The sequence below is a fragment of the Somniosus microcephalus genome, chromosome 2, assembly GCF_052327205.1.
Source record: "Somniosus microcephalus isolate GS21.2 chromosome 2, FLI_Smic_1.0, whole genome shotgun sequence".
Taxonomy (NCBI): Eukaryota; Metazoa; Chordata; class Chondrichthyes; order Squaliformes; family Somniosidae; genus Somniosus; species Somniosus microcephalus.
This window is the reverse complement of record NC_140988.1, coordinates 238,811,132-238,830,168: the sequence shown is the minus strand read 5'-3', so window position 1 is coordinate 238,830,168 and position 19,037 is coordinate 238,811,132. Positions and strand designations below refer to the sequence as shown.

At 46.1% G+C, this 19,037-nt stretch overlaps 1 protein-coding gene across 1 annotated transcript in view; it reads left to right on the top strand.

Moving 5' to 3' along the window:
- Positions 1-19,037, top strand: part of LOC147123306 (rho GTPase-activating protein 7-like) — a 266,741-nt gene that overhangs the window by 167,074 nt on the left and 80,630 nt on the right. The window contains exon 2 of the mRNA XM_085965765.1: positions 15,561-15,710. Within this exon, the coding sequence (XP_085821891.1) occupies positions 15,561-15,710 (150 nt within the window). The remainder of the gene's footprint in view (positions 1-15,560; positions 15,711-19,037) is intronic.

Below are 19,037 nucleotides of genomic sequence, written 5' to 3'. Positions count from 1 at the left end.
AATGACGCCGGTGAGGAGACCAGCCAACGAAGCTGAGGAGCGCTACAACTCCAGCCACATTTCCACCAGATGCATTATCGAGCAAGCCATCGGATTGCTAAAGATGCGCTTCAGATGCCTCGATAGATCAGGTGGAGCCCTACAGTATTCATCAGCCAGGGTCTCCAAAATCATTGTGGTATGCTGTGTGCTTCACAACATGGCACAGCGTCATGGCTTGCCGATTCCGCAGGACCAAGAGGCTCCTCACAGAGCCGAGGAGGAGGAGGACGGAAACGAGCATCCTGCAGAGGCCCGTCAACCAGTGGCACCAGTGCGCGAGAACATTGCTGGACGGAATGCAAGGAACACACTCATCCTGGGCTGATTTGCGTAGCCTGGTACCTCAAACACTGTAGCCTCGCTGCTTCTTAACTGACCATGGACAGTGGCCCATCCCTGCGCATTTCTACCTATTGGACCAGCTTGCTGACATCTGCAAGTAATCCTAAGGCCTCAATGTGAACTCCCCATTTGCCAAATGACAGACGCCACAACTCCAGCAGTTGCCACCAGATTTTTTATATACAACAAAGTGATGGCATTAAAACTATATACAAGACTTCTCACCCAAGTGACTACCCTTGTGATTAGTGGTGCTTTATTTTTCTCTTACGCATGCTCCTACGTAGTGGTGCCCCTGTGGCTTCAGCAGATGTGGAGGCCCCTTGCTCAGTTTGCTGCTGCTCCTGTCTCGACACCTTTGGCGGGTGTCCTCTGGGGTAGCGAGCCTGTGAGGGCTCGCCAGCAGTCTGCTGCTCCTGCGGCTGTGCAGGGGTTGAGACTCCTATCTCACTTGGGTGTGGACTCTGGCGGGGCTCTGACCCAGGGCTCTGAAGTGGCATGGAAGTGAGAGGAGAGGAGCCCCCACTTCCCTGAGGTGTGCCAACAACCTCCCTCTCATGAGTCAGCTCCCCCTCAATGCCTGCAATTGGCTGGAGAGCACCTTGCTGCACATCAGGGGGGCCATGGGGACCTGTATCTGCACTGGAAGTCCTGCTCAGAGGGACTTCCATGAAGGTCTGGTTTCGGTGCTCAATAGATGCCCATCGCTCCTCAAGAGATGTCATTCTATTCTGAGCACTCACCATGTTTTCGATAACCTGGCAACTAAGCTCCTCCATGGCCGTAGCCCTCCTCTCCTTGGCCGCAGCCCTCCTCTTCTCGGCCACAGCCCTCCTCTCCTCGGCCGCAGCCCTCCTCTCCTCGGCCGCAGCCCTCCTCTCCTCGGCCGCAGCCCTCCTCTCCTCGGCCGCAGCCCTCCTCTCCTCGGCAGTAGCCAGCCTTACCACAGAGGTAGCCAGCCTTTCCGTGGTGATGCTTTCATGTGCCAATGACTCACGCTCGCCATGGACTCCTCCATACGCTCCACACTTGCAGCGACCCTGGAGACAAAACCTGCCAGAGACTCCTGCATCTGTGCATGGAGATCCATCACCACCTCTCTTGCGGATGGACCCAGAGGCATAGGGTCGACATGCAGCTGAGCTGAGTTGGCAGAGGCCTGCGCCCTCCAACAAGGACTCTCCACTGCTGTCCCTGTCTCCACAATCTGCTGATGCTCACTTGTGAGCTGTGAAACACCAGGTGACAACACTACTCTATGTCCCGAAGGCCCCCCCGAGGTGTGAGTGTCTGCGCTGGTGCTGGGTGCACTTACTTCTGCTGGCGCTGCGCCCTCAGAGGCTGGAGCTTCCTCTGAGGAGTCTGGCTGCAAAGCCTCTTCCTCCTCAGCAGTGGGGATGGGGGCTCCGGATGGTCCTGTGGGGGAGTAAAGGGAAGAGTTAGAGATGTGATGCCAAGGCTACTTGCACATTGGATTTGGCATATGCGCATAAGTCCAAATGATGCAGCTTCAGAATCATATCAGCAACTCATGCTATGTCAATGAGAGAGATGGGAAACTATTCTGTCACCAGCTTGCGGGCTTGCTCCTGTCTCTCCTGTCCCAGCTTCCACAGGCACGTCACCCCCAGCAATCTCCATCACGGCTTCCTCCCAGGGGCTCAGGTGGGCGATTGAGGGTGGTCCTCCTCCAGTCCTCAAACGCTCTCTCCTATTGTGAGCTCTCTTTTCCTGCAATGAGGGAGACAAGTGGAGTTTGAGTGAGAGTGCAGGAGTGAGTGTAGAGATTGCATAGCATAGATACTTAGTAGGAGACAAAGATGGTGTGAGGCTGCAAGACCAAGGGCCCTCCCTGTGTGTTGTCAGTTGTGTTCCAAGCATCAGAGTGAGAGGCAGTGTGAGGGCTGCATGGTGGAATAGTTCTGTGAATGTGAGCATAGAGAGAGAGGGAATGGGTAAGGGTGCATGGTTGTGACTGTGAAGTGGGATGTGGAGGAAGAGATTGCTGAAGCTGAATGCTGCTGGGGAAAGGCAATGGGGATCAGGTTGAGGGTAATGGAAACTTCATACTTACTTTTCCTGTACGGTGATGGTCATGGAAGCGCTTCCTGCACTGCATCCAGGTCCGTCGGGTGACTCCTTGAGAGTTGACCTCTGCTGCCACCTCCATCCATGCCGCACTGGTCTCTTTGGGAGGACTCTTCCTCCCTGAGCTAGGGAAGAGGACCTCCCTGTGGGCCCTTACCCCATCCACCAATGTCTGGAGTGATGTCTCTTAAAATTTGGCAGCAGCTCGGTCTCTGCCGCTGGCAGCAGCTGGTGCAGGCTCCTCTGCCATTCTGCAAGACTGGCTGGGAAGCCTGCAGAGGTTGAAAAGCTTGCTGGACACTTTAAAAGCATCACGAATGATGACATCATACTGTGGGGCTTTCTGACTGGAAATGGACAATTAGCAAGGGTGCCCACATGCTGGAAATAAATTGGCCAATTGAGTGAAAATTGCGTGCAACTGGCTGACCCATTTAGATTCGGGTCGGAACCCGACATTTGGGGAACCCGACAATTCCCCGCACCTTCGGGAAAATCGGGGCCATAAGGTCCCATTGCATGACTTCAAAGAAGAGCAGGGGAGTTATCCCCCGTCTCCTGGTCAATATTTATACTTCAATCAACATCACTAAAACAGATTATCTGGTCATTATTCACATTACTGTTTATGGGAGCTTGCATGAGCACAAATTGGCTGCCATTTTTCCTACATTACTACAGTGACTACACTTCAAAAGTACTTCATTGGCTGTAAAGCACTTTGGAACGTCCTGAGGTCGTGAAAGGCGCTATATTAATGTAAAACTTTCTATTTTTAAATCCAATCCGGCCAATTACCCCCCATCAGTCTACTCTCAATCATCAGCAAAGTAATGAAAGGTGTCATCGACAGTGCTATTAAGCGGCAATTACTCACCAATAACCTGCTCATCAGTGCTCAGTTTGGGTTCCCCCAGGACCACTTGGCTCCAGATCTCATTACAGCCTTGGTCAAAACATTGACAAAAGAGCTGAGTTCCAGAGATGAGTGAGAGTGAATGCCCTTCACATCAAGCCAGCATTTGACCGAGTGTGGTATCAAGGAGCCCGAGTAAAATTGAAGTCAGTGGCAATCGGGGGGAAAACTCTCCCCTGGCTGGATCTGTACCTAACACAAAGGAAGATGGTTGTGGTAGTTGGAGGCCAATCATCTCAGCCCCAGGACATTGCTGCAGGAGTTCCTCAGTGCAGTGTCCTAGGCCCAACCATCTTCAGCTGCTTCATCAATGACCTTCCCTCCATCATAAGGTCAGAAGTGGGGATGTTCACTGATGATTGCACAGTATTCAGTTCCATTCGCAACTCCTCAGATAATGAAGCAGTCCATGCCCGCATGCAGCAAGATCAAGACAACGCTCAGACTTGGGCTAATAAGTGGCAAGTAACATTCGCGCCACACAAGTGCCAGGCAATGACCATCTCCAACAAGAGAGAGTCTAGCCACCTTTCCTTAACATTCAATGGGATTACTGATATAAATCTCATCATCATAAAGAAACTACTCATGAAATAACGCTGGACGGCCAGCTGGTGGCGCCGTCCAAGGAGTATAAATACTCGGGCGTGGGCCCAGCTTGTCAGGGACATTTTGTAAGACAGGAACTAGTGAAGTACAACTAGACCTCCATGTTCTGAAACAAGTTGATTAAAGCCTTGCTTTATGCTCAAACCAAGTGCGCAGTGAGTTTTATTACGTCAATTTAATCAACTTGATATCGACTCCATGCTTTGGGTGATTTCGGGAACAGCCAGCCACGACTCGAACCGTAGAAGGGAACTTAGACAAGTAATCTATCCATCATGGAGAAACTAATCAGACCCGCCCGTCTCGACCTGGACCTGAATTCACTTACAGCTGCTAAGGTATGGCAACACTGGTATCGTACCTTTAGCAACTTCCTTGAGGAGTGTGGTGAGAATGTTCCTAATAAATTACGAATGCTTGCCAATTATGTATCCCCTCATGTGTTTGATTATATCGAAGACTGTGTAGACTATGATGCTGCTATCCAAATACTACAGCAGCTATATGTCAAGTCCCCAAATGAAATTTTTGCTCGGCATCTACTGGCCACAACTCGACAACAACCTGGGGAATCACTTGACGAATTCCTTCAGAAACTTTGCAGGTTCAGCAAGGATTTAATCTTAAAGCTGTTACAGCTGAGCAGTACCAGGAGGAGTTAATTCATGATTCCTTTATTAATGGGATTTCGTCTCCCTTCATACATCAGCATCTGTTGGAGAATAAAACCCTCAAGTTACAGGCTGCCTATGACCAGGCATGTTCTCTGGACTTAGCAAAGAGGAATGCAGATACCTATCTTTCACCACGTGTACAGGCTGCTGCTATCACTTTTAGTGACTCTTTCCATAGGCCTCGGGCGGAAGCCCTCACGGATGATGACTCCAACCAGGCTGATGACACCCGTACCCTAGAAACCTACACTGATGACGACCCCGCCCTAGCGGCATCTTGGCAATCTGGAAGGAAGTGTTACTTCTGTGGAGGTACGTTCCATTATAGGACATTTTTTCCTGCTCGTAACGCAACCTGCAATCATTGCAGCAAGAAAGGTCACTTTTCTAAGGTATGCCAGTCAAGAGCCGCAGTTAGTAAGAAAGGCCACTTTTCTAAGGTATACTGGTCGGGAGCTCCTGTTAGTTTTGCAGCTACTATCTATAAATTTGCTCGTCCCCCAAGAGCCACTACTAAGGTTACAGCTGCAATCTATAAAACTGCTCCTCCCCCAAGAACCACTACTAAGGTTACAGCTGTCAAGGGTAAAACTGCCCCTCCTCCCATCGCAGCTGCTTTTCCCCAAAGTATGTCTCATGCAGCCACGAAGGTTTCGGTAAGTGGGCACATGTTGAGTGCACTAATCGACTCATGCAGCTCTGACAGCTTCATTAGTGAGCGGGCTGTCAGTAAGTTAAAACTGTGTATTTTCCCCTCGGACAGGGAAATTGCAATGGCTCTGACAACACTGACCACCAACTCTTCCGGCTTTTGTCTTGTCGACCTTATTCTCAATGGCCGCACCTATTTCTCCACCCAGCTCGATGTGCTCAAGAACCTATGCAGTGATGTGCTCCTGGGACAGGATTTCCAGAAACAACACAAAAGACTCACTTTCGAATTAGGAGGATCAAAGCCGGAGCTTACTATTTCCAAAGTACCGTTTTGTGCGCTTTCGGTGGCTTTGCTCGACGAGCCCTCCTTGTTTGCCAATCTTTTCCCCCGATGTAAGCCCATAGTCACTAAATCACGACGTTTCAGCCAAGATGATCGATCCTTTATCGAGGCAGAAATCTCTTGCTTTCTAGCTGACGGTATCATTGAGCCATGTTCATCTTCCTGGCAGGCTTAAGTCGTCGTTGTCAAAAAGCCTCTGAAGCAACACAAGAAACGTTGATTACTCGCAAACTATTAACCAGCATACTGACCTGGATGCCTACCCACTACCACGCATCGATGACATAATCAATAACCTTGCTAACTACAAGGTATTTTCAAACTTTGCTTTAAAGAGCGCATATCATCAAGTACCGTTAAAGGACTCTGACAAAAAGTATACGGCCTTTGAGGCCAATGGTCGGCTTTACCAGTTTTGTCACCTTCCATTTGGGGTCACCAATGGGGTGGCCGTCTTTCAACGGGCAATGGATAGCCTAGTCAAACAGGAGAACTTAACGGACACTTTTCCATATCTGGATAATATCACCATTGCTGGTCATGACCAGAAGGATCATGATGCCAACCTCCAGAAATTTTGTGACGTTCTCCGTCGTCGCAACTTAACCTTAAATGAGTCCAAATCTGTGAAATCAGTACCATCAGTCAACATCCTTGGCTACTGGGTGGGCAACAGTGTCATCAAACCGGATCTGGAGCGACTTCGTCCGCTTCAGGAGCTCCCACCCTCTACGAATCTCGGCTCTCTTCGTCGGGCACTAGGCATGTTCGCCTATAATGCGAAATGGATACCCCACTTCTCTGACAAGATCCAGCCCCTGCTTCATGCAAAGTCATTTCCATTGGAGGCAACGGCTATTTCAACTTTCAACCTCCTCAAGCGACAGCTGGAAAAAGCCACGCTTCATTCCATTGATGAAAATCTTCCTTTCGTGGTCGAGTGCGATGCATCGGAGGTGGCGATCTCTGCTACCTTGAATCAAGGTGGTCGACCCGTTGCATTTCTGTCCAGAACTTTGCAGGGTAGCGAGCTCCATTATCCTCCTGTCGAGAAGGAGGCTGCGGCCATCATCGAAGCTGTATGTAAATGGAGTCATTTTCTCGCTCATCGCCATTTCACACTTAAAACCGATCAGCGCTCCGTGGCCTTTATGCTGGATAACCGGAAACGCACTAAGATCAAGTATAACAAAATACAACTCTGGAGGATGGAATTGGCCGCCTTTGGATACACCATACATTATCGACCCGGCAAAGAGAATGTGGCCCCGGATACCCTCACGCGGGCATTCTGCTCTTCTATGTCAACTTCGACTCTGGCGGATCTTCATACTGACTTATGCCATCCTGGCATTACCCGTATGTTGCACATTGTGCGATCTAAAAATCTCCCATTTTCTACGGAAGATGTGAAAAGAACGTGCTCCTCCTGTAGAATTTGTGCGGAATTAAAACCGCAATTCTTCCGTCCATCGGATGGCTTGCTCATACACACAATGCAGTGACTCCGCATTGACTTTAAAGGGCCATTGCCTTCCTCAACGCGAAACACCTACTTACTGACTATGGTGGATGAATATTCACGCTTTCCCTTTGCATTCCCCTGTCCAAATATGCTTACTTCCACAATGATCAAATGTCTCGATCAAGTCTTTTCCCTTTGCGGTACGGCCAATTTCATCCCCTCTGCTCGGGGTCCCTCCTTCATGTCAAGCGAACTCAAAAGTTATCTCTCCCAATGGGGAATCACCACAAGAAAAATTACACCGTACCATCCCATCGGTAACGGACAGTTTGAGAGATACAACGCTATCATTTGGAACGCTGTTCGTCTTGCGCTGAGGTCACGCAACCTACCAGACCAGCAGTGGGAAACTATGCTCCCTGATGTGTTGCATTCCATCAGGTCTCTCCTTTCTACGTCTACCAATGTCACACCCAAGAACATAAGAACATAAGAAGTAGGAGCAGGAGTAGGCCAATCGGCCCCTCAAGCCTGCTCTGCCATTCAATAAGATCATGGCTGATCTGATCCTAACCGCCAATCCACTATCACAGAACCATCTCCTGAATCTAACAGAATTCGACACACGAAATAGGAGCAGGATCAGGCTACACAGCCCCTGGGCCCGCTCCGCTACCCACAGGGCCATGACCGATCCGAACCTAGACTCATGTCCAAATTCCTGCCCGCTCCCCATAACCCTTAATTCCCTTTACTTCTAGGAAACTGTCTATTTCTGTTTTAAATTTATGTAATGATGTAGCTTCTACAGCTTTTTGGGGCAGCATATTCCATGGACCTACCACCCTCTGAGTGAAGAAGTTCCTCCTCATCTCAGTTTTGAAAGAGCAGCCCCTTATTCTAAGACTATGCCCCCTAGTTTTAGTTTCACCCATCATCGGGAACATCCTCCCCGCATCCACCCAATCCAACCCCTTCACAATCTTATATGTTTCAATAAGATCGCCTCTCATTCTTCTGAACTCCAATGAGTAGAGTCCCAATCTACTCAACCTCTCCTCATATGTCCATCCCCGGGATTAACCGAGTGAACCTTCTTTGTACTGACTCGAGAGCAAGTATGTCCTCTCTTAAGTATGGACACCAAAACTGTACGCAGTATTCCAGGTGCGGTCTCACCAATACTTTGTACAACTGAAGCAATACCTCCCTATTTTTATATTCTATCCCCCTAGCAATGAAAGCCAACATTCCATTGGCCTTCTTAATCACTTGCTGCACCTGCATACTAACCTTTTGAGTTTCGTGCACCAGGACCCCCAGATCCCTTTGTACTTCAGTACTTTCCAGTTTCTTGCCATTAAGATAATAACTTGCTCTATGATTTTTCCTGCCAAAGTGCATAACCTCACACTTTCCAGTATTGTATTCCATCTGCCAAATCTCTGCCCACTTACTTAGCCTGTCTATGTCCCCTTGAAGGTTTTTTATGTCCTCCTCACTCACTACTTTCCCTCCCATCTTAGTATCATCTGCAAACTTTGATATGTTACACTCGGTCCCCTCCTCCAAATCGTTAATATAGATTGTAAAGAGTTGGGGACCCAGCACTGACCCCTGCGGAACACCACTAGTTACTGATTGCCAGTCTGAGAATGAACCATTTATCCCAACTCTCTGCCTTCTGTTAGATAGCCAATCCTCTATCCATGCCAGAATATTACCCCCAATCCCGTGATTTTTTAGCTTAAGCAATAATCTTTTGTGTGGCACCTTGTCAAATGCCTTTTGGAAGTCTAAATACACTACGTCCACTGGTTCCCCTTTATCCACCCTATATGTTACTTCCTCAAAGAACTCCAGCAAATTTGTCAAACATGACTTCCCCTTCATAAAACCATGCTGACTTTGTCCTATTAAATTATGATTATCCAAATGTCCTGTTACTGTCTCCTTAATAATGGACTCCAAAATGTTACCTACCACAGATTTTAGGCTAACCGGTCTATAGTTTCCAGCCTTCTGTCTACTGCCCTTTTTAAATAAGGGTGTTACATTAGCAGTTTTCCAGTCTGCCGGGACCTTTGCTGAGTCCAGGGAGTTTTGGAAAATGATTACCAATGCATTCACAATCCCTACCGCCACTTCCCTCAAGACCCTAGGATGTAAGCCATCAGGTCCAGGTGATTTATCCGCCTTGAGTCCCATTATTTTACCGAGTGCCACTTCCTTAGTGATTTTGATCATGTTTAGCTCCTCCCCCCCCTTTAGCCCCCTATTTGTCCAGTGTTGGGATATTCTTAGTGTCTTCTACTGTAAAGACTGATATAAAATATTCATTCAGTGTTTTTGCCATCTCCATATTTCCCACCATTAATTTCGCGGTCTCATCCTCTAAGGGACCAACATTTACTTTAGCCACCCTTTTTCTTTTTATATAACTATAAAAACTCTTACTATCTGTTTTTATATTTTTTGCTAATTTACTTTCATAATCTATCTTCCCTTTCTTAATCAATCTTTTTATTATTTTTTGCTGTCTTTTAAAGTTTTCCCAATCCTCTATCCTCCCATTAGATTTGGCTACCTTATATGCCCTTGTTTTTAGTCAAATACTATCCTTAATTTCTTTACTTAGCCACGGATGGCTGTCTTTTCTTTTACACCCTTTTCTTCTCAGTGGAATATATTTTTTTTGGAAGTTGTAAAATAACTCCTTAAATGAACACCACTGATCATGTATCGTCTTACCCTTTAATCTATTTTCCCAATCCACTCGACTCAATTCCGCTCTCATACCTTCATAGTCTCCTTTATTCAAGCTTAGCACGCTTGTTTGAGATCCAACCTTCTCACCCTCTAATTGAATATGGAATTCAACCATGTTATGGTCACTCATTCCAAGGGGATCCTTTACTAGGACATTTTTAATTAATCCTGTCTCGTTACACAGGACCAGATCTAAGGTTGCTTGCCCCCTGGTCGGTTCAGTTACATACTGCTCAAGAAACCCATCCCTAATACACTCAATGAACTCATCCTCAAGGCAGCCCTGCCCAATTTGATTTGTCCAATTAATATGATAGTTAAAATCCCCCATAATTATAGATGTTCCCTTATTACAAGCCTCAACTATTTCCTGATTGATACTCCGTCCAACAGAGTTGCCACTGTTCGGAGGCCTATAGACTACGCCCACTAGTGTTTTTTTCCCCTTATTATTCCTTACCTCCACCCAAACTGTTTCATTATCCTGATCTTTTGACCCAATATCATTTCTCTGTATTACAGTGATTCCTTCCTTTATTAACATAGCCACCCCACCTCCCCTTCCTTCCTGCCTGTCCTTCCTGATCGTTAAATAACCTGGTATGTTTAATTCCCAGGCATTGTCACCCTGCAGCCATGTTTCTGTAATGGCCACAAGATCATACCCATATGTAGTTATTTGTGCCATTAACTCGTCTATTTTGTTACGAATGCTACGTGCATTCAGATAGAGAACTTTCAAAGATGTTTTGTGACACTTAGTTCCTGCTTTTGCCCTTTTTATTACTTTACCTTTTACTCCATACCTTCTGCCCCTTCCTGACATGCTCTGGTTTTTAATTTCCCCACTGCTACCTAAGTCTATGACCTTCTCTGTTGTCATTTTTATTATTTGCTCTCTAGGAACCTCCCCCCCACTAGTTAGTTTAAAGCCCTCTCTACAGCCCTAGTTATATGATCCGCCAGGACTCTAGTCCCAGCACTGGCCAAGTGAAGCCCGTCATGAGTGATTCTTCAGCTTCCAGCGTCACTCCATGCATGGGACATCCCTACCATCATGGTTGGCAGCTCCCGGCCCCATGCTGCTCCGAAGGTTCATCCGCTCTTCTAAAAATGATCCCCTCGTCGATGAGGTAGAACTCACGGATGTCAATCCCACGTACGTGCACGTATGGTACCCTGATGGCCGGGAGTCCACCGTTTCGCTCCGGGACCTGGCTCCCTGTCCAGCCAGTTCCATGGACCCAACTGATAGAGGGACCCACAGTGATGATGCCGACACTCTCCGCTCCCCCGAAAATGACGCCATACCTGGGACATCGAGAGATCTGCCGGCTGCCCCAGCGGATCCACTCGGCGAGCTGAGCGCTCCCCGTGGAATGGCCATCCGAGGCCAGGACGCCGGTCAATCCCTGGTTATCAAACAGGATGAAGCCAGCTCTGTGCCTGTGGGGACCCACACCCGGAGTCACAATCTCCCCAGCCTCCCTCAGGTTGATCAGGGCAACACGGGCCCTGTCAATCCACCGGTACGGACCAAGCGGCCCAGGGACCAAGACACGGTTCGGGGAGACGTGCCTTCTAGCCATAAACAAAGATCTAAAAGACTACGGCTATTCGTGGTCCGCCTAATCCGTTAAGAGGAAGTTGTCGGACTTCCAAATCTTTTAGGCAGGAAGAATGTTATAAATCTCATCATCATAAAGAAACTACTCATGAAATAACGCTGGACGACCAGCTGGTGGCGCCGTCCAAGGAGTATAACTACTCGGGCGTGGGCCCAGCTTGCCAGGGACATTTTGTAAGACAGGAACTAGTGAAGTACAACTAGACCTCCATGTTCTGAAACAAGTTGATTAAAGCCTTGCTTTATACTCAAACCAAGTGCGTAGTGAGTTTTATTACATCAATTACCCTCACCAAATCCCCCACCATCAACATCCTGGCGGTCACCATTGACCAGAAATTTAACTGGACCAGCCATATAAATAAATGTGGCTACAAGAGCAGGTCAGAGGCTGGGTATTCTGCAGTGCGTGACTCACCTCCTGACAGCCCAAAATCTTTCCACCATCTACAAGGCACAAGTCAGGAGTGTGATGGAATATTCTCCACTTGCCTGGATGAGTGCAGCTCCAACAACACTCAAGAAGCTCAACACCATCCAGGACAAAGCAGCCCACTTGATTGACACCCCATCTACCACCTTAAACATTCACTCCCTCCACCACTGGCGTACCCTGGCTGCAGTGTGTACCATTTTTGTTTTCTTTCAAACAGAGGAGGCTGAGGGGAGACTTAATTGAGGTGTATACAATTATGAGGGGCCTAGATAGAGTGGATAGGAAGGACCTATTTCCCTTAGCCGAGAGGTTAATAACTAAGGGGCATAGATTTAAAGTAATTGGTAGAAGGTTTAGAGGGGAGTTGAGGAGAACTTTTTCACCCAGAGGGTGGTGGGGGTCTGGAACACACTGCCTGAAAGGGTGGTAGAGTCAGAAACCCTAATTGCATTTAAAAAGTACTTGGATATGCACTTGAAGTGGTGTAACCTCCAAGGCTACGGGCCATGAGCTGGAAAGTGGGATTAGGCTGGAAAGCTCTTTTTCAGCTGGCACAGACACAATGTGCCGAATGGTCTCCTTCTGTGCCGTAAATTTCTATGATTCTATAATTCTACCTACAAGATGCACTGCAACAACTCACCAAGGCTTCTTCAACAGTACCTCCCAAACACACCACCTCTACTACCTAGAAGGACAAGGGCAGCAGGCGCATGGGAACACCTGCAAGTTCCCCTCCAAGTCACACACCATCCTGACTTGGAAGTATATCGCCGATCCTTTATCATCGCTGGCTCAAAGTCCTGGAACTCCCTCCCTAACAGCACTACGGGAGCACCTTCATCTCACGGACTGCAGCAGTTCAAGAAGGCAGCTCACCAGCACCTTCTGAAGGGCAGTTGGGGATGGGCAATAAATGCTGGCCTTGCCAGCGATGCCTACATCCCAGGAATGAATAAAAAAAAGTTCCACTGAGGGCCTTACTGTATCCCCAAACTGTTACCAGGGAAAGACAACTAATCAGCGATGAATAATGTGGGATTTATGGTTAGATAGGTTTTCCGGAAGTTTATTTGATTTAGTTTTGGGGGAGACCATGCACAGAGTTTGACACCGGTTTAAAATGAACAAGCTTCATATGAAAACTAGGAAATAGAAGAGACATTTTTCCATTAATTAGTGGAAACATGGAACAGGCCTCAAACAACAAGGATATAGACTGAGACAATAAGCCCCTTTAAAAAGGAGCTGGTTAAATCTTCTTCTTAGGCAGTCCCTCAGAACCAAGGATGACTTGCTTCCACATTATAAATGAGTTCTCAGGTGACTGATGAGTCCAATGCGGGACCTACAGTCTCTGTCACAGGTGGGGCAGATGGTGGTTGAAGGGGCGGGTGGGCGGGGTGCTTGGGTTGACGTGCGCTCCTTCCGCTGTTTGCGCTTGGCTTCCGCTTGCTCCCGGCGAAGAGACTCGAGGTGTTCGGCGCCTTCCTGGATGCTTTTCCTCCACTTTGTGCGGTCTTGGGCCAGGGATTCCCAGGTGTTGTTGGGGATGTTGCATTTTTTCAAGGAGGCTTTAAGGGTGTCCTTGAAGCATTTCCTCTGCCCACCTGGGGCTCTCTTGCTGTGTCGGAGCTCTGAGTAGAGCGCTTGTTTTGGGAGTCTCGTATCGGGCATGCGGACGATGTAGCCTGTCAATCGGAGCTGATCGAGCATGGTCAAAGCTTCGATGCTGGGGATGTTGGCCTGAGCGAGAACACTGACGTTGGTGCGCCTATCCTGCCAATGGATTTGCAGGATCTTGCGGAGGCAGCATTGATGGTGCCTCTCCAGTGCTTTGAGGTGCCTGCTGTACATGATCCATGTCTCTGAAGCATACAGGAGGGCGGCTATCACTACTGCTCTGTAGACCATGAGCTTAGTGCTGGGTTTGCGGTCCTGGTCTTCAAACACTCTCTTCCTCAGGCGACCGAAGGCTGCACTAGCACACTGAAGGCGGTGTTGGACTTCGTCATCGACAGTAGGCTCCCGAGGTATGGAAAGTGAACCACGTTGTCCATGGCCTCGTCGTGGATTTTGATAATCAGGAGGCAGTACTGTGTGGCGTGGGCAGGTTGGTAGAGGATCTTTGTCTTACGGATGTTTAGTGTAAGGCCTGTGCTCTCGTACGCTTTGGTGAAGCTGGTTAAATATGTGATTGGGAACAGGATAAGAAATTACAGGGACAGGTATAAATTTTGATGATCTACTATACATGGGTTCTGATGTCTTGCGTGTTGCTGGGATGAATGCCGCAGTTTTTTGTGGCGAGCAGCAGGTACAATTGAACTGTGGAACTATGATGATGAAAGAATATTCTGGAGATTGGCTTAATTGATTTTGAGGGTCAGGGAATATTTATGCAGAGCTTTCCCTTAGGAGATTAAATAAGTGGGTAGAGTTTATGATAGGATAGATTGTATCTGGTCTGTGGAAGGAGTAAGGCTTCATTAGCCTTTTCTGATCCTATGATTTATGCTCTTGCGTTCTAAGAACATTTTCAATCTTTTTTGTGCCATATTAGGTAACATTAAGTTGCTCTCCTAAACATAAATGGAAAGTATTAAAATTGCAACCCCTTTCTTCACGCTGCAACACCAGACTTTCCATTTTACCGCACACATGTATATATTCAGTTGAGTATCTTTCATAAATCCCCAGAAAAGAGGCGGTGCAGCCTACTCCGACAAACTGAAACAGATGATGGTAACACAAGATATCTCAACAGGGACAATGAGTTATGGTAGCTCTTTTATGAGCCTGAAAGAACCGTAATTCATGAGAACCGCAGCCACAAATGAATTATGCTCTTTTACACACTTGAAATAATGCCTGGAATCACCCATTCGGCAAGTTACTCATTTAAAAAATAATATTGATATGTGTATATCTGTGTCTGCCCTTCCTCTGGTAGAACTATAAATTCATCGTTGTTAATTTTGGAATGCAGGATACTGTTGCCAACTTGTAATTGCTTTTTTTTGCCCTTGGGATCTTCACATGCATGAACCATCAATGCTGAGATAAGTGGAAGTGCCCGTCACACCTACAGAATAAATGAGCGTCTTCTAATTTAACTATACTGACTCATGCAGAGGGAACAGAAATTAACAATTCTCCAATTCTCACCTTCAGTATTCATAAAAAGATTTATCTTGGCTACATCAGTAGACATGATATATGTAACAAAACTTAAAACAAGAAATCACAAGTTGCTATGGCATCCTTACCATGTTCAGCATAGAATTAATAACATATGACACTCTTCCACATCTTTACTAATTCAAACTCTCCCAAAATAAAATGGGAGTTTCGAAAATGGTAATGCCTTTGATTTCTATTTTCATCTAACATTCTGAGATGTGTCCATTCTCAGTCATGTAAAACTAGAAAATACTATTCTTTCTAAAAAAGAAAAGTAGTTTTTTTCCTATCTAATTGGATAGCTCTTTCAAAGAGCCGGCATAGACATGATGGGTCAAATGGCCACCTTCTGTGCTGTATAATTCTATGATTCTAGGTCTGCAAATTGTAATTGTATGGTCTGTTTCCTCAGGAAATGAGGGAAGATCGAGATCGAGCACGACTGGACTCCATGGTGCTGCTCATTATGAAACTGGACCAGCTTGACCAAGACATTGAAAATGCTCTCAGCGCAAACTCGTCTCCATCCAATACTCCAACTGTTAAGAGAAGACACATTCCTGTGAGCACATTTACTTACAATCACATTCTATTCTTACATGTATGCTTTGTTTACTAATACCGAATATTGTACAAATCTTCATTAAGACTGATATATTAAAACAGATTTTGAGAATAGTCTAATTTTGGGCTAACAGTCAGTGAGAGAATTTTAAAATATATATATATAATTTTATTAAAACAGATTGAGAAAGGTAAGGGCAAAATATAGTCAGCCATGTTAAGACATTGTAATTAAAACTAGGAGACCTGCTCAGATATCTAACCTCAATTGATGGTTCTTGCTGGACATCCTCAAAACAGCATCTCGTTAAGATCCTCAGGTAAAATTCATCAGAGAGATAAGGTACCTCACAGTGATCAGGAAAGTAAAACTGCAACACCTGAACGGCAGCCTAAGCAGAGACCTATGGATATGTCAACAGTGCTTGTAGCCTCCCTTCCCCCCATGGCCTGAAGGTGAAAGAACAAATAACTGGCACAAGACAGAGAAAGAAAAGAGGAAAATAATAACTTTAAGTATGTTGTTAAGGTAAATCATTATGATTTTATTTTCGGAGTTTGGAAAGACAACAGACTATGTTATAATGTTGCCATTCTTCAAAATAACATTTAATCCTTAATAGCCTTGAAATTATACTGTGTAGTATTATCGTATAAATTCTTAGAGGCAAATTCAGCAGATTGCACTCATAGATCAGAATTTCATGAGATGGGAACATAGATCAGCGAATCAGGGCTACAATATTATAGTCTTATCTTCAAGTGTGTTACCATTTGGTGAGGCTCTGCTCAAGGCGCAGAGCCTTTTACCAAATCCTTTTGTATGTTGTTTTAATGGAAATATTAATCTATGTAAAATAAATAGGTTAAAATAAATATTAAAGTAACGGTGAAAGAAATTTGATACGAGCGCATTAAACCTTCATACGATAAGATCACACTGTGTAATTTCCATGGCATTATTCTTTGTGTTGTAAGCATGTGTTCTGATAATGATCTTAACACTAAGCTTGTATATAAAAAGATTTCTGACAAAGGGTATTTTGTAGAGATTATTTGTTCTAAATTACTATACTATGTTTCTTTGAAGTAAAATAGCACAAAGACCTTTTCTTCAAAAGCGATTTGTCTCATTTTATGAGCATTAAATAACCTCAACAGGCTATGTGGCAGTTTTTAAAGGTACCATTTCAGCTGTGTTCTAAAAGATAGAACTGCAACATGATTTCACTCTTGAACTTACATGCTGGCGAGGGATGATGTCACCGCAGATAGATTATTGTTTACAGATGTTGACATAAACTTTGCAAAGTCTCCTGGGAAAGGAAATGGGAGTGAAATGCTGTAGCATTTAAAGCACATGTGGCGTCATTATGAAAATATGCTGGAACATTCAACCCATGATCAGATTTTACGCAGTCTCACAGTTTATATATATTCCCATTAAATGTTTAATCCCTTAAGTATCTTTGCTACACAGAGCAATGAGTGCAATGATATTATTTTATGACTGTACTGCAGTACTGCTGCTTAATGGAACTATATTTACTGTTGCTAGTCTCAAGTAGTTTCCTTTTGCAATTTTTCTCACTTTACAAGACACTATTCCTCACAACATTATGCATATTAGATGGGTTCCTGGTCCCAAAGACAGCAACTCAGGAGGCACACCTTAAACATTCCATTTTATTGTCGAATATGAAAATAAAATGTCTGAAGCATTGAAAAAACTTGGGAGCCAGGTGAAAACACCTTCTGAATACAATATTTATTGCCTCACCAAGGACATGATTGAAAGTTTCCCTTAAGTTGAGTGATATTCCTGGGCTGCAGTTAGATCATTCCTTTTGCGTTGGCTTGCAGATACTGCTATAAAAATCGTTACAATTTTTGTACAAATTCACTTTTCATTCACTTTGGGACTCCACAGTTCTCAGACCAACATCTGGCTGAAACAGCAAACCATGTCAAACTTGAGCTAACCATAAGGAGGTGCATAAAGTGACCCAAGGTGGCCCATCTGCCTGTTTCTGTTGCTGTTCTAACAGGTATGACAGCTGAGCAGAAGCTCAGCGAATGGAACTGTTCGTGCTAACCAGCATAACACTCCGCAGCCTAGTTTTTTTCTCTGTATTTTACAAAATGTAAATATGTTCTATAAAGGCTCCCCTAATGGCCCAAAGCATAAATTTACTTCAGAGTGTGCTACTGATCTGTAATGAGCAGGAAGATCCCAGGTTTGATCCCTGGTCTTGTTCTAAGTCAGTTGACTGCAGCTGGGGCAGCAGTGAAGGTGCTACTGCAACTGGACTCAGTGTGCTGATCTACAGATAAGAAAACGAGCCAAGGTTCCACTCTTAAACAATATCGAGGGACTCATGCTGGAAAGTGTGCATGTGTGGCTGTGAAGTGTGGACAGGATCAGGCATAGTTGTGATGCCCCTGGGTGTGATGCCCCATTGGTTGTGATGTCCCATGGGTGTGATGCCCCATGGTTGGGATGCCCCATTGGTTGTGATGTCCCATGGGTGTGATGCCCCATGGGTGTGATGTCCCATTGGTTGTGATGCTCCATTGGTTGTGATGTCCCATGGGTGTGATGTCCCATGAGTGTGATGTCCCATTGGTTGTGATGTCCCATGGGTGTGATGTCCCATTGGTTGTGATGCCCCATTGGTTGTGATGCCCCATTGCTTGTGATGTCCCATGGGTGTAATGTCCCATGGGTGTGATGCCCCATTGGTTGTGATGCCCCATGGTTGTGATGCCCTGTTGATTGTGATGCCCCATTGGTTGTGATGCCCCATTGGTTGAGATGTCCCATGGGTTGTGGTGTCCCATGGGTTGTGTTGCCCAGTTGGTTGTGATGTCCCATTGGTTGTGATGTCTCATGGGTTGTGGTGTCCCATTAGTTGTGATGCCCCATGGATGTGATGTCCCACGGGTTGTGATGCCCCATGGGTTGTGATGCCCCATTGGCTGTGATGTCCCATGGGTTGTTATGTCCCATTAGTTGTGATGCCCCATGGGTTGTGATGCCCCATGGGTGTGATGCCCCATTGGCTGTGATGTCCCATGGATGTGGTGTCCCATTAGTTGTGAAGCCCCATGGATGTGATGTCCTATTGGTTGTGATGCCCTATTGGTTGTGATGCCACATTGGTTGTGATGCCCCATTGGTTGTGATGCCCCATTGGTTGTGATGTCCCATTGGCTGTGATGCCCCATTGGTTGTGATGTCCCATGGGTTGTGATGTCCCATGGGTTGTGATGCCCCATGGGCTGTGATATCCCATGGGTTGTGATGTCCCATGGGTTGTGATGC